The sequence below is a fragment of the Stegostoma tigrinum genome, chromosome 21 (assembly GCF_030684315.1).
Source record: "Stegostoma tigrinum isolate sSteTig4 chromosome 21, sSteTig4.hap1, whole genome shotgun sequence".
Lineage (NCBI taxonomy): Eukaryota > Metazoa > Chordata > Chondrichthyes > Orectolobiformes > Stegostomatidae > Stegostoma > Stegostoma tigrinum.
In genome coordinates this window covers 48,802,789-48,819,760 of record NC_081374.1, presented here as the reverse complement: position 1 = coordinate 48,819,760, position 16,972 = coordinate 48,802,789, and the positions used below count along the sequence as shown (strand labels likewise).

At 46.3% G+C, this 16,972-nt stretch overlaps 1 protein-coding gene across 1 annotated transcript; it reads right to left on the bottom strand.

Annotated features, from left to right (window-relative positions):
• Window positions 1-6,639: 6,639 nt before the first annotated feature.
• LOC125462709 (probable G-protein coupled receptor 139) lies at window positions 6,640-13,218 on the bottom strand. The gene is made up of 3 exons (XM_059653273.1): window positions 12,969-13,218; window positions 10,795-11,556; window positions 6,640-6,764 (listed from the first exon to the last, which is right to left on the bottom strand). Exons 1-3 carry the CDS (start codon window positions 13,138-13,140, stop codon window positions 6,640-6,642), a joined length of 1,059 nt encoding a protein of 352 aa, XP_059509256.1. The 5' UTR covers window positions 13,141-13,218.
• Between the last annotated feature and the right edge of the window lie 3,754 nt (window positions 13,219-16,972).

Sequence of the window (16,972 nt, the reverse complement as noted above, 5' to 3'; positions counted from 1 at the left end):
GAGCTCAGTTGAGTTTTTGGTCAATGATAACACCCAGGACGTTGATAGCGGGAAATGCAGTGATGACAACACCATTGAATGTCAATGAGCAGGGGTCGGCTGGCATGGTACCTCAGTGGTTACCACTGCTGCTTCACAGGGTCAGGGGACCAGGTTCAATTCCAGCCTTGGGCATCTGTCTCTGTGGACATTGCATATCTCTGGATGAGCTTTCTCTAGGTTCTCTGGTTTGGAGGAAACAAGGAAGAAGACAGCTCGAGATGTTGGTGCGTTCACCGAGCTGGGAGGTTTGATTGTAGATGTTTCGTCGCCGAACGAGGTGACATCCTCAGTGTTGTGGAACATCCTTTGAAGCGATGGTGTCTTGTGTGACTTTGAATTTCTATTTTCTGGTTTTTGCTGCTTCTGGGAGGTGCCAGTTTCAGTTGTACGTTGTAACGGTCAGTATAACGGAACAACACGCCTGTCATAAGACAAAGCAAACAGGACCAAATGTTTGGAAATGGGATTTGAATAATTAGGTTGTTGTTTTTGATTAACTCAGATCTGTGTGTGTGTGTGTGTGTGTGTGTGTGTGTGTGTGTGTGTGTGTGTGTGTGTGTGTGTGTGTGTGTGTGTGTGTGTGTCTGTGTGTGTGTGTGTCTGTGTCGGTGTGTGTGCCTGAAGTCCTTGAATTCAATGGTGAAACCTTATGGCTGTGACAAGCCAAGGTGGGAAAGGGGGTGTTGGTCTTTGGGGTTGTGTTGTGCTTTCCTGAAACACTGAGGTGGATTTGCAACAACAACAATATCGGAGAAATGGGGTTTCTGTTAATGAAAATTGGATTTCAGTTTGACAGAAAGAACTGGACTTTGAAGTCATAATCTGACAGAACTGATGATGTAACATTGTTGATGGAAGCCTCTACATCTGAGCCAAGAGACCTGGTTTAAATCTCACTGACTCCATAGGTGTGCTGAAACAACTCAAAACAGCACTTTTTCGCAAAAGTATTCAATGTAAAATGTGGCAGTCAGTAATTACCTCTCTGAGCTGGCAATATTTCACTGGAAAGCATTTACTGGAGTTGCTTTGAATTGTGCAAGTTCAGGTATTGCCTCTTTGCCAGCTTTCTACTGAAATTCTGTTGTAAATTCCAATCATATTGCCTTCAACAATCTCTCTTGTGCCAGAATCAGTCCATTCCTGGATCTCTCATCTGGCTGCGAACCAAATCAGGAATCATGCCTCTCAGAAAACATAACAGGTACCATCTCCAAGGAAAGAATTGCATCCTGTAATGGGGCTAGAAGAGATATGGTGCGGAAGCATAACATGCCCAGCTCTGCAATTGCCTTTCCAAGTGTTCTGGAAACCATGGGTTCTCGCTCTCCATCCAGCGCTGACGATGCCTCAGGATCTGAAATGGACTCCGCGGGTGTTGCCACCTTAATGCCCTTCCCATTTACCGAGGAGAATGAATTTCCCCTGAGATGCTACACGCTTAAGAGGTGAGCTACCATGCATGACATTCCACCTATGTGAGAGGGAGAGTTAGCAAAACCTGGCCTGGTGCTAAAATGCCCTGGGAAGAGCTACAAAAATGAGGAACTGGCCTATGTCCTTCAACACAGAGGGGAAGGGATTTAACTATTGTAATGAGGTCAGCCGGGTGGATATTTTAGAATTGGAGTTCCCCGATTGGGTCTTGTAATCTGGTCCAGAGAGCACTGGTTGATAAATCAGAACAGGAAAGTTGGGGCCCTCTTGTGGTGCAGTGACAGTGTCCTGATCCCTTGACCGGGAGGCCTGAATTCGAGCCCCACCTACTCCAGAGATGTGTAATAATTTCTCTATTGAGATTGATTAGAAAACTTGGTTAAATAAAAAAAATTGTCAGGCCTTCTGCTCACTCTGAGAACTGGCACTATGGGAGCTGGATCAGTGTCAAGGGCTCTCTACGCGTCAATGAAACGTGACTTGGTCACACAACATCAACCTCTGTGGGATGGGAGTGATGGAGTTGAGGTGGGGACAGTGACTATCCAATGGATTTAGAGCACTTCTGAGGCACAGGGAAGGGGAGAGGGATCCAGTCAGCATGATGATGGACATGGAGACTGACTAGTGGAACAGGAATAATTGTGTGGTGGTGGCATTTGGTGATAATAGACATGAATACCGGCCTCTGTGGTGGGAGTCATTGTGAGAGGTGTGTTGAGTTGTGATTGACAAGGAAACAGCCAATAGGATCGTAGTGACAGTGTAGAGAATGGGGACAATGAAGATTGATACTACTTCTGGCCAACGGGATGTGTGTGGATTGTTGGGTTGGGAGGGAGCATGATGAACCCAATTATTTATTTGACAAAATTGGTTTTCCTGATAATCAACAATGGTCTAATGGTCATCAATCAACTCTCAATGGGCATGGAGACTGGTCAATGACATGCGAGAGATTGGGACAGGCCAATGGAATAGTATCAAAGTTGTTCTTAGGTGGGGCAACAGTGATGATGGATATGGAGACCGGTGAGTAATGATGGACATGGAGAATGTTAAGCAGGAAGAAGTCACAGTGGGATGTGGCTGAGAATGATGGTAGACATTGGGACTCGTCAATGGCATGGCATAGACAATGGGATTTGGGGTAAAGGGTGATGGCTGCCTTGGAGACTGTCCAATGGGATGAGAGTCACAGTGGGGGTTGCAGGGGTGCAGGAACAATGAAGCAATAGATTGGAAGTGATGGTGTGGTCAGTGAGCAGAGCATTAACAGAAATGGCAACTGGCCAATGCCTTTGCAGTAATGGTGTGGATTGGAGCACAGACTTGCCAATTTGATGGCAGTAATAGTGGGGCAGGAGTGAGAGATTTTGGCGCTAAAATTATTAAAGTCAGTATTGAACCTGGAAGGCTCCATCGTCCCCAAATGGAAAGTGAGGTCTTGTTTTTCCAGCTTGTGCTGAGCTTTGCTGGAATACTGCAGTGACCCTGAGATGTTGGCCAAAGAACACGGCAGTGTGTTAAAGTGGCAGACAACTGGAAGTTCAGGTTCTTTTTGCAAACAGAATGTGTTCTGGTTGAGCAGCAGCGCGAGCGGGAGCTTGGACCAGTGGCCTGTCGGGAAGTCGGTGAGTCACTGCTTTAAAAAGTTACCTCGTGAATAGGTGGAGGTACGCTGAGCAGGAGCAGACACGGGACTGCTGAGTGTGTGAGGTAATATATTTGTGTGGTTGCATGACATGAAACACTACTCGGGTAGTGTCTCCCACCCATCCTCCTCCTCTAACCAAAAAAAACGTTCTGTGCGCCAGATTGGTAAGGTAACTCGTTTTTTTTATGCTTTATTTTTCAACAGTCTCTTTGAGAATTTAGAATAATGGGAACGGAAGTCAGGGCAGTTGAATGTTCCTCCTGCAGAATGTGGGGGGTAAGGGTCACCACTAGTGTCCCTGCTGACTACATCTGTGGGAAGTGCACCCAACTCCAGCTCCTTGAAAACCGTGTTAGGGAACTGGAGCTGGAGCTGGATGAACTTCGGATCACTTTGGAGGCAGAGGGGGTTATTGAGAGGAGTTACAGGGAGGTAGTCACTCCTCAGGTACAAGAAAAAGGCAGATGGGTTACGGTTAGGGGACGGAAAGGGAACCGGCAGGTAGTGCAGTGATCCCCTGTGGCCATTCCCCTCAACAAGAAGTATACCATTTTGGATACTGTTGGGGGCGGACGACTTACCAGGGGAAAGCAGTGGGGCATGGGTCTCTGGCACAGAGTCTGTCCCTGCTGCTCAGAAGGGAAGGGACAAGAGGAGCAGAGCAGTAGTCATTGGGGACTCCATAGTTAGGGGGACAGATAGGAGGTTCTGTGGGGACGAGAGAGACTCACGGTTGGTGTGTTGCCTCCCAGGTGCCAGGGTTCGTGATGTCTCTGATTGTGTTTTTGGCATCCTTCAGGGGGAGGGGGAGCAGCCCTAAGTCATAGTCCACATAGGCACCAACGACATAGGTAGGAAGAGAGATGGGGATTTAAAGCAGAAATTCGGGGAGCAGGGATGGAAGCTTAGAGCTAGGATGAACAGAGTTGTTGTCTCTGGTTTGTTGCCCGTGCCACGTGCTAGTGAGTCAAGGAATAGGGAGAGAGAGGAGTTGAACACGTGTCTACAGGGTTGGTGCAGGAGGGAGGGTTTTGGATTCTTAGATAATTGGGGCTCTTTCTGGGGTAGGTGGGACCTCTACAAGCAGGATGGTCTTCACCTGAACCAGAGGGGTACCAATATCCTTTTGGGGATATTCGCTAAGGCTATTCAGGTGGGTTTAAACTAATTCAGCAGGGGGATGGGAACCAAGATTGTAGTTCGAGTACAGAGAAGGCTGAGAGTAGGGAGATCCGTAATAAAGTTTCAGGGACGCAAGATGGCACCGGCAAGCAAGAAGTTGGTTTGAAGTGTGTCTACTTCAATGCCAGGAGTATCCAGAATAAGGTGGGTGAACTTGCAGCATGGGTTGGTACCTGGGACTTCGATGTTGTGGCCATTTCAGAGACATGGGTAGAGCAGGGGCAGGAATGGTTGTTGCAGATTCGGGGATTTAGATGTTTCAGTAAGAACAGAGAAGATGGTAAAAGAGGGGGAGGTGTGGCATTGTTGGTCAAGGACAGTATTACAGTTGCAGGAAGGATGCTTGGGGACTCCTCAACTGATGAAGTAAGGGCGGAGGTTAGAAACAGCAAAAAAGAGGTCACCCTGTTGGGAGTTTTATATAGGCCTCCGAATAGTCCCAGATATGTAGAGGAAAGGATAGCAAAGATGATTCTCGATAGGAGTGAGAGAGACAGGGTAGTTGTCATGGGGACTTCAACTTTACAAATATTGACTGGGAACACTATAGTTCGAATACTACAGATGGGTCAGTTTTTGTCCAGTGTGTGCAGGAGGGCTTCCTGACACAGTATGTAGATAGGCCAACAAGGGGTGAAGCCACATTAGATTTGGTACTGGGTAATGAGCCTGGCCAGGTATTAGATTTGGAAGTAGGTGAGCACTTTGGTGATAGTGATCAGAATTCTGTTATGTTTACTTTAGTGATGGAAAGGGATAGGTGTGTACCACTGGGCAAGAGTTATAGCTGGGGGAAAGGCAATTATGATGAGATTAGGCAAGATTTAGGGAGCATAGGATGGGGAAGGAAATTGCAGGGGATGGGCACATTAGAAATGTGGAGTTTATTCAAGGAAAAGCTCCTGTGTGTCCTAGATGAGTATGTACCTGTCAGGCAGGGAGGAGGCTGTAGAACATGGGAGCCGTGGTTTACGAAGGAAGTGGAATCTCTGGTCAAGAGGAAGAAGAAGGCTTATGTTCAGATGAGATATGAAGACTCCGTTAGGGCACTTGAGGGTTACAAGGTAGCCAGGAAAGACCTAAAGAGAGAGCTCAGAAGAGCCAGGAGGAGACATGAGAAGTTGTTGGCAGATAGGATCAGGGTAAACCCTAAGGCTTTCTATAGGTATTTAAGGAATAAAAGAATGACGAGAGTAAGATTAGGGCCAATCAAGGATCGTAGTGGTAAGTTGTGTGTGGAGTCAGATGAGATAAGGGAAGCAGTAAATGAATATTTTTCGACAGTATTCACTCTAGAAAACGACAATGTTGTCGAGGAGAATACTGAGATACAGGCTACTAGACTAGGTGGGATTGAGTTTCACAAGGAAGATGTATTAGAAATCCTACAGAGGGTGAAGATAGATAAGTCCCCTGAGCTTGATGGGATTTATCCTTGGATCCTCTGGGAAGCCAGGGAGGAGATTGCCGAGCCTTTGGCATTGATCTTTAACTCGTCATTGTCTACAGGAATAGTGCCAGATGACTGGAAGATAGCAAATGTGGCTCCCCTGTTCAAGAAGGGGAGTAGAGATAACCCTGGTAATTATGGACCAGTGAGCCCTTGGACAGTGGGAAGGGAGGTGGTAAATGGGCAGGTGTTATACCTTTGGTGGTTGTAGAGGAAGGTGTCCTGTAGCTGTGTGGTGCTCTTGGGAGTGAAGGAAATGTGGACCAGGGTGTCCCAGAGGGAATAGCCACTGCCGAAGGAGGACAACAGAGGGGAGGGGAATATGTGCCTTGTGGTGGCATCTTACCAGAGGTTGCAGAAATGGTTCTGATGATCTTTCTGCATGTGACTACTGGTGGGATGGTCGTTAAGGACAAGGGGAACCCGATCGTGGAAGGAAAGAGATGGGGTGAGGTCGGACGTAGGGGAGATGGGTTGGACCCAGTAGTGGGCCCTGTTGACAACTTGGCACAGCTCATCCTTACTTTGAACAACTCCTCCTTTGACTCGTCTCACTTTCTTCAGGTCAAAGAAGTTGCCATGCATCCGGGACTCCGGTTATGTCAGTCTCTTCCTGGGGAATGCGAAATATTCCTTGTTTTAATCTGACCCTTTATCCGGTATATCAATGACATCATCGGTGCTGCTTACCCCTCTCTTCCAAAATTGGAAAAGTTTATCAATTTTGCTTTGAATTCCCCCGTAATCTCACCTTCACCTGGTCCGTCTCCGACTCCTCCCATCTTTTCCTTCACAGATCTGTTTCCATTTCTGGAAGTAAACTGGGCACAAATAGCCAGTTCAAACTCACTGACTCCCACAATTTCCTGGACTATACATCCTCACATCCTACTTCTTCTGGGGATCCCGACTCATTCTCCTCATTCTCTGTCATATTTGTGTTAACAATGCCTTCTACTTCTAGTTCCTGGCACTCACTCCCGAAGGGCATTGTCACTCAAAATACAGCACATGGATTGCAGAGTTTCAAAAAGGCATCTTCCCATGACATTCTGAAGGGAAAATAGAGACAGGCAATAAATGCAAGCCCCGCTGGAGTGTCCATGTCCCATGCATGAATTAAATATAAGGGATAAGAGTTATCATGTTGAGGGGCAACGGGGTAATGGTGGACATGTAGACTGCCCAACAGGACAGCAATGTTCATGTGCAAGCACAAAATTGATGGGCAGGGTAACTGGCCAAAGAGGTAGGAATGATCATCTAGAGGGTAAGCAAAATAATAATGGACATGGAGTATGGCCAATGGGATGTGAGGGATGGTAAGGTGTGAGGGAGAGTGATGAGGGACATAGGGGCCAACCATTGGAAGATAATGATGGGGTGGGGTGCAGAAGAATGATGTTGGATACAGAGACTGGCTCAGGAGATGGGAGAGACAGTGGAGGATGAACCGGGGCTGATCATATACATGCAGAATGGAAAACTTGATGTGAGTTAAGAGCCGGGTGTGAGAGTGTTGATGGAGATGGTGATTGGCCAATGGACTGGGAGTGGGAATAAATTTCATTCAGAACATAACCATGTGCGAGGTGAAGGGTGAAATCAAAATTGAGGACAATGTTCATGGTCTGTCCCATTCAGTGAACCCTAATCTCCAATTTACTTCTATAGCCTCCCCACCACATGGTTTGTTTGTCCCTCTGATCGCATCCATTGTGTCGGGTTAACAGGGGCCATTAAAAGCGATATTTTCATCTTGATTTACTTTGTAGCAATTTAGAAAACAGGTATTGGACGAGGCCATTCAGTTGATCAGTGCTGCACTGCTGCCCAATGTAGTCATGACTGACCATCTAACTCAGCCGCCTGTCCCACGTTCTCTCCCATTTCCTTTGATCCCTTTCACCCTTCGAATTATATCCGTCTACTTCTTGAAAACAGTCACTGTTTCATCATCAACCACTTTCTGTGAATTGCACAGACTCACCATTCTCTGGGTGAAAACATTTCTCCTCAGCTCAGTACTGAATAGCTTACACTGTAACCTTAGATGTGAGCAACTGGTTATGGACTTCCTGGTCATCCAGCATATGATTCCTGTGTATATCCTGGCTAGTCCTATTGGCATTTGGTGGCTTCTTGTTTGATTAAACATCATTCATTGAAACCCCGGTGAAAGCCAATTCAGTCTCTGTTTCCTGTCAATACTGCTGTTCCAGAAATCAGTCTACTATACATTTGTTGCACTGTCTTCTGGCCAGCAGGCCCTTTATCAGGTAAAGTGTCCAAAACCTCACAGAAATATGCATCTGAGATAATGGGAACTGCAGATGCTGGAGATTCCAAGATAATAAAATGTGAGGCTGGATGAACACAGCAGGCCAAGCAGCATCTCAGGAGCACAAAAGCTGACGTTTCGGGCCTAGACCCTTCATCAGAGAGGGGGATGGGGGGAGGGAACTGGAATAAATAGGGAGAGAGGGGGAGGCGGACCGAAGATGGAGAGTAAAGAAGATAGGTGGAGAGGGTGTAGGTGGGGAGGTAGGGAGGGGATAGGTCAGTCCAGGGAAGACGGACAGGTCAAGGAGGTGGGATGAGGTTAGTAGGTAGCTGGGGGTGCGGCTTGGGGTGGGAGGAAGGGATGGGTGAGAGGAAGAACCGGTTAGGGAGGCAGAGACAGGTTGGACTGGTTTTGGGATGCAGTGGGTGGGGGGGAAGAGCTGGGCTGGTTGTGTGGTGCAGTGGGGGGAGGGGATGAACTGGGCTGGTTTAGGGATGCAGTAGGGGAAGGGGAGATTTTGAAACTGGTGAAGTCCACATTGATGCCATATGGCTGCAGGGTTCCCAGGCGGAATATGAGTTGCTGTTCCTGCAACCTTCGGGTGGCATCATTGTGGCAGTGCAGGAGGCCCATGATGGACATGTCATCAAGAGAATGGGAGGGGGAGTGGAAATGGTTTGCGACTGGGAGGTGCAGTTGTTTGTTGCGAACTGAGCGGAGGTGTTCTGCAAAGCGGTCCCCAAGCCTCCGCTTGGTTTCCCCAATGTAGAGGAAGCCGCACCGGGTACAGTGGATGCAGTATACCACATTGGCAGATGTGCAGGTGAACCTCTGCTTAATGTGGAACGTCATCTTGGGGCCTGGGATGGGGGTGAGGGAGGAGGAGTGGGGACAAGTGTAGCATTTCCTGCGGTTGCAGGGGAAGGTGCCGGGTGTGGTGGGGTTGGAGGGCAGTGTGGAGCGAACAAGGGAGTCACGGAGAGAGTGGTCTCTCCGGAAAGCAGACAGGGGAGGGGATGGAAAAATGTCTTGGGTGGTGGGGTCGGATTGTAAATGGCGGAAGTGTCGGAGGATAATGCGTTGTATCCGGAGGTTGGTAGGGTGGTGTGTGAGAACGAGGGGGATCCTCTTGGGGCGGTTGTGGCGGGGGCGGGGTGTGAGGGATGTGTCGCGGGAAATGCGGGAGACGCGGTCAAGGGCGTTCTCGATCACCGTGGGGGGAAAGTTGCGGTCCTTAAAGAACTTGGACATCTGGGATGTGCGGGAGTGGAATGTCTTATCGTGGGAGCAGATGCGGCGGAGGCGGAGGAATTGGGAATAGGGGATGGAATTTTTGCAGGAGGGTGGGTGGGAGGAGGTGTATTCCAGGTAGCTGTGGGAGTCGGTGGGCTTGAAATGGACATCAGTTACAAGCTGGTTGCCTGAGATGGAGACTGAGAGGTCCAGGAAGGTGAGGGATGTGCTGGAGATGGCCCAGGTGAACTGAAGGTTGGGGTGGAAGGTGTTGGTGAAGTGGATGAACTGTTCGAGCTCCTCTGGGGAGCAAGAGGCGGCGCCGATACAGTCATCAATGTACCGGAGGAAGAGGTGGGGTTTGGGGCCTGTGTAGGTGCGGAAGAGGGACTGTTCCACGTAACCTACAAAGAGGCAGGCATAGCTGGGGCCCATGCGGGTGCCCATGGCCACCCCCTTGGTCTGTAGGAAGTGGGAGGAGTCAAAAGAGAAGTTGTTGAGTGTGAGGACGAGTTCAGCTAGGCGGATGAGAGTGTCGGTGGAGGGGGCCTGGTCGGGCCTGCGGGACAGGAAGAAATATGCATCTTCTGTGTCACCTTTCACACTTCCTCTGCCTTTTGCTGTGGGAGCCCTCAAAATTTGTTTCACTTGCTCATCTTCACCGCTTCTCCATCACAATAAAATCGATCACTTCAGTTCCAAAGGAGAGTCTAATTGGGACTAAAAATGTTAAGAGCTTCCCTCAACGCAGATGCTGCCAAACCTGTTGAATTCCTCAATGATTTTTTGCTTCTGCTTCAGATATCCAGCATCTGCAACATTTTGCTTATATTTTCAATGTTATGTTTAAGTTTTGTTTGTTATTATCAATAAAATTGCCCTGTATTGTCCTCTTGGAAATAAGCCCCAACTGCTGTCTACTCCAAGAGAATCCTAGAATTCCTACAGTGTGGAAACAGGCCCTTCGGCCCAACAAGTCCATGCCAACTCACAGACCATCCCAACCAGACCCATCCCCCTAAGATCCACCTAGCCTACACATCCCTGAACACTATGGACAATGTAGCATGGCCAATCCATCTAGCCTAGACATCTTTGACGATGGGAGAAAACCGGAGCACCCAGAGGAAACACACCAGGGAGTCACTGTTTCATCAACCATCATGGTCTGTCCCATTCAGTGAACCCTAATCTCGAATTTATTTCGTGCAAAGTCCACACAGACAGTTGCCCAAGAGTGGAATTGAACCCAAGTCCCTGGTGCTGTGAGGAAGCAGTGCTAATCACTGAGTCACCTTGCCGCTCCGTGGCATCAATCCATTTACTGATTGGAAATGTGAAACAAAGTAAGAGAATCCTGACAAGAACATTGATGAATGTGTTTAATTAACAGATAAATCTGAGTAAATGGATATGCCAGCACATTCTTCATCTGTTCTCTGAATCTAGTCTGGGTCACAGCATAAATTGCAGTGTTTGTGCAGCAACTGAGGAGCTGCAGCATGAAGCCCAATTCCTGCACAAAATTATGAAGATCCAGAGACTGATGCCCCAAAGCATACACCCGCCACCACACAGAATAAAACATAAACAATGACCATAAGAGGATGAAATTGGCTGAGAGAAGGAACAGCAAGATCATGGAATTTCTTCGACTCTCCATCTCTTGGTCTCTGGGAGTCTCTTTGCTGCAGTGAACCCGAAGTCTCCTGCGGGCTTTGCTGGTCACTAAAATGTGCCTGACCGTGAAAATATTAAGCAGCAATATCAGGACAAATGGAACACATGGGTTTAGGAAGTTATGGAGGAACTCAATTGCACCATAGATTGCAAACCACTGACCAGCTGATGTTACCAAACAAAACCAAGGGTCATTAGACCTTCGATAATCACCCCAAAACAGAAAATACCAGAATATATTCTTTAAACAACTGATGACAGTCACTGTTCCCAGAAACACAGATGTCATTCTCTCACTGGAATATCTACTTTTCAGATGTGGGTAGCAAATGGCCACAAATCGATCAAAAGTGAAAGTAACGGTGAACCAGACAGAACAGTCAGTGGCTGCATAAAGCAGGACAGCGTGGATATTACACACAGGGAGGGACATCAGGGAATAAATTGAATAAACAATCGGAATGTGTCTCAATATCAGGTCAAGAATAATGACCAATAGATCAGCAAAGGCCATAGCCAACAGGTACCGAGTGATACATTTAGACAGTCCACAGTTTCTGTAAAGCAGTATGAAAATTGTCATTAAGTTACCTGTAAGGAAGGCAAAGAAAAATAATTATTCATCAACCTACAGGAAGAGTCATCAGCTTGATCGAAAACCTACTGCAATTTTCACAGTGATTTTATATTTGAATTAACAAAATAAATAATGTGAACTATTTTAAGACATGAAATGCAAAGCACACAGAGCAATCACTCCTCAAAACAATGTATATACACATTTGAGAACAATGTCTGAAAGTACCAAATACTTGATCACCAGAGATTGGGCACCAGGCACTTATTTACAGTTCCTGATGTGGAGCTTGAAAACATTGTGAGACTGAAGGATCCTACCCCATCACTAAAAGGCAAATGGTCTTTGGAAATTTCTGTCTTTTGCATTACAGTAAATTAATCACTGGCAGAACAGATTCATCGAAGATGTGTGTGTGTCTGTGTCTATGAGAGAAAATTCAACGCAGCATACACAGAGTTCCGAATAAAATAGTTCAATGTTGAATAATGACGTTCTAATACAGAACAGAGGGGGGTGAGTTGGGACTGACGGGGGATCTGGGAAGAATTCCATGATGACAGGAATGACAGAGGAGCCGAGAGGTGTGGGACTTGGAAGTGACTGGAATCCAGGATTGACAATAGAGCAGGTAGTGACTGAGAGGGTGGTCTCACAATGATTTTGAGATGGTATCCCGAGCATGACAGAGATGGCTGTGTAGAATGGAGTATCAAAAGAACTGGGAGTGATAGAGGTGTACGGAGTTACAACAGAGCTGGAAGTACCAGGGGAGGGAGGAATGACAGTGGATCTCGGAGTGATGGGGAAGTATCGGGTAATAGGAGAATGTGAAGCGTATGGGGCATATGAAATGACACTGAGTATGGAATGACAGAGGATTATGGGATGAGACAGAGTACGGAGAGAAATGGGAGAGTCGAGCGACAGGGAATGTGGAGTGACAATAAGTATGGAGTCACATGCAGTATCCACTAAGAACAAAAACTGGGAGTCATGGCTGTGCATAAGGTAACCACAGGGCCAGAAGTTAAAGAGGATTATGGAGTGACAGGGAAGTATGGAGTGACAAAATTCCTGGGGAGTGAAAGAGGTGCTGCACTGATGTGTTTGTCATGGTTGTTTTTTGCTGGACGGCTGAGAGCGATAGGGTCTCAATAACCTCCTCCCTATATCCACCTATCGCCATCCCACCCACCCTTCCCTTAGCACCACCTCCTCTTCTGTATTTACTTCTGAGCTCCCCCATCCCCTGTCGAGTCTTGACGAACAGGTTTGGCTTGAAATATTGGCTTTCCTACTCCTCAGATGCTCTCTGACCTGTTGAGCTTTTGCATTTTCATACCTACTGATTCTGGCTTGTGGCATGTTCTGTCCTTACATTCTCTAAGTTACTTACAATCAGCAATTGGATAGGGAGACTTACCAGGGACTCCAACAATAGCCAGGATGGGATAGTAAAAGTGCTGGATAACATAAATCAAATTCTCCATCCAATACGCTGACACAGGCACCAAAGAAAGAATGTAAAGAGACCAGGATAAATCCCTGTCCATTGTTACAACATTCCAGCCTATTGTTCTCACATTCTGATCCATTGTTAGAACATTCCAATCTCTTGTTCTCAGATACCGATCTCCGCTCCCTCTCTTTGGCGCTGCTGATCCCTGTTAGTGTCAGAGGTGAGGCTCTTGCTGACACTATGGGATAACACGCTGAAAACAGTTGCTTATTAAGAGAAGAGGGAAACCCTCCAGTGACACAACTTGGATCCATAGAGACTGACATTAATTATAGTTGCTGAACAAAGGGAATTTGAACGCGGGCAAGATGACTGCACAGGGCTCAATTTACTTCAAATAAACATGACAACTCTGACACAGAAATGCATGGACTTTCACAGTGTACAGACAGAGCAGTCAGCCTGTCTGCTGGTCAACAATGAACTGACATTTTCCACATTTTGGCCCATCACCCTGTGAGTAAACGAGTAAATATTTCAATACTCCTTAATGTAATGCGGTCAAGCAGTGAGTTTCACACTCCCACCAACCTCTGAGCGAAACCCATAATGAAACAATTCTCGTATCATCCCTTTTTACCTGTTCCTTTAAACCTGTGCTGCCCATTATTGATCCTACCACAAAGGGTAAAAGTTCCGTCCTGTGTAACGTGTCAGTGTCCCTGATTTTCAGATGCATCTCAGTCATGTCCCTGCTCAGTCTCCTCTGCTTCAACAAAAAAACCCAGTGATGGTAAACGAACTATTCGGGTTTATGGACAAAACACCAGCAAAACACCTTTCTGCATGCCCTGGCATTTTCTGAATGTAATGTTTAGTTTTCAGCTTCAGACAAGTGGCCACACCTCAATTAAAGGTTAAAGTGACCATGAGCCAGACCAAAACCCGCGCTATGCAATGGCAATATAATTAACAATACTGCACTAGAACACAATTCAGAAATAAATCTCAAATAACTTAAGATGCTTCAACTGAAAATGAAGTGCATCATGTAGATCAAAGCGATTCACACTGGGTAATAGATGATAGAATTTGAGAGATCACAAGACCATCCATTTTGGATGACAATCACCATCAGGTTATCTAACTGTGAAATTGAAGGACTGGAGGACTTAATTATCAATGCACACACTTTCAGTTCTTAAATTCATCATCAAATCATTAATCATCAAATCTGTTGCCCAACCAACATCTCAGATATAAATGCAGATTCATTGATTTACAGGAGCCAATCTTCCAGGAATTAGGATCAGCTGAAGAAGGATTATTTTCAGTCCACGGTCAGAGTTTATCATTTCTGTGGTGTGGGTGAGAGAAAGTGAACCAAAGAATCAAATAGTTAATACTCAATTTCAAAGTGTTTGCAAAATACTCATGCGTGACATTACAAATGGGCCATGAATTGCTCATGTGACATTTCATCAGCATTTACCCTCTCTCTCTCTCTCTCCCTTTCTCTCTCCCTGCCCCACCCATTCTCTTTCTCGCTCTCTGTCTCTGAGATGGGGTTCTGTATAAATGAACTTCCAAGCATTAGCAAAACACAGAGCTGAGATTAGGAATTGTCTAATTATATCAGCTAGTTCATGGAATAAACATAAGGACCATGGTGCCTCAAATGCATGGGATGTTCAGTCTCAGTCATGTTAATTCTTAAATCACAGACAATCACTGCTGGAGAAACTCAATCTCCAGGTTTGGCTGAAGCCACAACGGTGACTTTGTTAAACTGTGAGTTGCCCCAACAGCACATTTCAAAAAAGAGGTACAGGATACAGCTGACATACAGACTAAATTAGCAGGATACTACTTCAGCAGAGCCTTGTGAACCATCAGCTCCTGAACACTGATTGTTTGGATGGTTCCTCATAGCAGGACAACTGCAACCAAGCTCAGACCAGGCATTGAAGGAATTAACACTTTGTACTATTTTTTACAATGAGAGAAGGTGATAATTCCAATTAATTCGGGGTAGGCTCGCTTAAAATGGGTTGCTGTCAAATTCTGATGACAGTGTAAGTAAGCATGTACCCAATTTGTATCTCCTCTCTCTCTCTGTGTCCCCCTTCCACATTGCCTCCCCCTGACAATTTCTCTCGCCATGTCTCCCTTCAGTCTGTCATCTCAGTGAACACAGTGCATATCTAAACTTCAACACAAATCAGGTGGCTAGGATGACCCAGAGGTTTCTGTGCATTGGACAACAAGGTTGGAGGAAACAATATCGACCTTCCTGACCCCAGGCTCGATTGGGAAGCTTTTAGATTTCCACTCCTCGATCACAAACCTGCAGGAGTAGGTCACATATGCAGTATGTGATCTTCTACACACAGTGTTCACCACACTCAGCTTCACAAGGCTCACCAGAAAGATCCTGGTGTGTAAGCACAGGTCTTATCAGGGAGATCCATGTACTCTGAAGCTGACCTGTGAAATATGTAAACAGATAATGGAAAGGTGTAGGAGAAGCAGGGTGGTGGTGGTGGTGATGGGAGAATTTAATTTTCCCAACATTGACTGGGATTCACTCACTGTTAGGGGTCAAGATGGAGCAGAATTTATAAGGTGTGTCCAGGAGGGTTTTCTAGAGCAGTATGTCCATAGTCCAACTTGGAAGGGGCCAAACTGGACCTGGTGCTCGGGAATGAACCTGGCCAGGTGGTTGAAATTACAGTAGGGGACTACTTTGGAAATAGCAAACACAATTCCGTAAGTTTTACAATACTCATGGACAAGGTTGGGAGTGGTCCTAAAGGAAGAGTTCTACACTAGGGGAAGGCTAACTATACCAAGATCTGGCAGGATCTGGGGAATGTAGATTGGGAGAAACTGTTTGAAGGTAAATCCACATTTGATATGTGGGAGGCTTTTAAAGAGAGTTTGATTAGCATGCAGGAGAGACATTTTCCTGTGAAAATGAGGAATGGAAAAGGCAAGATTAGGGAACCATGGATGACAGGTGAAATTGTGAGACTTGCCAAGAGGCTACATGAGGTCTGGGTGACTGAAGGCAGACGAAGTTTTGGAAGAATATGGGGAATGTAGAGCAAATCTGAAACAAGGGATTAAGAGGGCTAAGAGAGGGCATGAGATGTTGCTGGCAAACACGGTTCAGGAAAATCCCAAAACCTTTTATTCATATATAAAGAGCAAGAGGGTAACTAGAGAAAGGATTGGCCCACTTAAGGACAAAGAAGGAAAGTTATACGCTGAGTCAGAGAAAATGGGTGACATTCTCAACAAGTACTTTGCATCAGTATTCACCAAAGAGAGGGATATGACAGATGTTGAGGTTAGGGATAGATGTTTGCTTACTCGAGGTCAAGTTGACATAAGGAAGGAGGAAATGTTGGGTATCCTAAAACACATTAAGGTGGACAAGTCCCCTGGTTTGGATGGGATCTATCCCAGGTTATTTAGGGAAGCGAGAGAGGAAATAGCCGGGGCTTTAACAGATATCTTTGCAGCATCCTTAAACACGGGTGAGGTCCCGGAGGTCTGGAGACTTGCTCATGTTGTCCCCTTGTTTAAGAATGGTAGCAAGGATAATCCAGGTAATTATCGACCGGTGAGCCTGATGTCAATGATTGGGAAGCTACTGGAGAAGATACTGAGGGATGGGATCGATTCCCATTTGGAAGAAAATGGGCTTCTCAATGATAGGCAACATGATTTTGTGTGAGGAAGGTCATGTCTTACCAATTCAATAGAATTATTTGAGGACGGGACAAAGTTGGTTGATGAGGGAAAGGCTGTAGATGTCATATACATGGACTTCAGTAAGGCATTTGATAAGGTTCCCCATGGCAGGCTGATGGAGAAAGTGAGGTCACATGGAGCACAGGGTGTGCTAGCTAGATGGATAAAAAGCTGTCTAGGCAACAGGAGACAGAGAGTAGTAGTAGAAG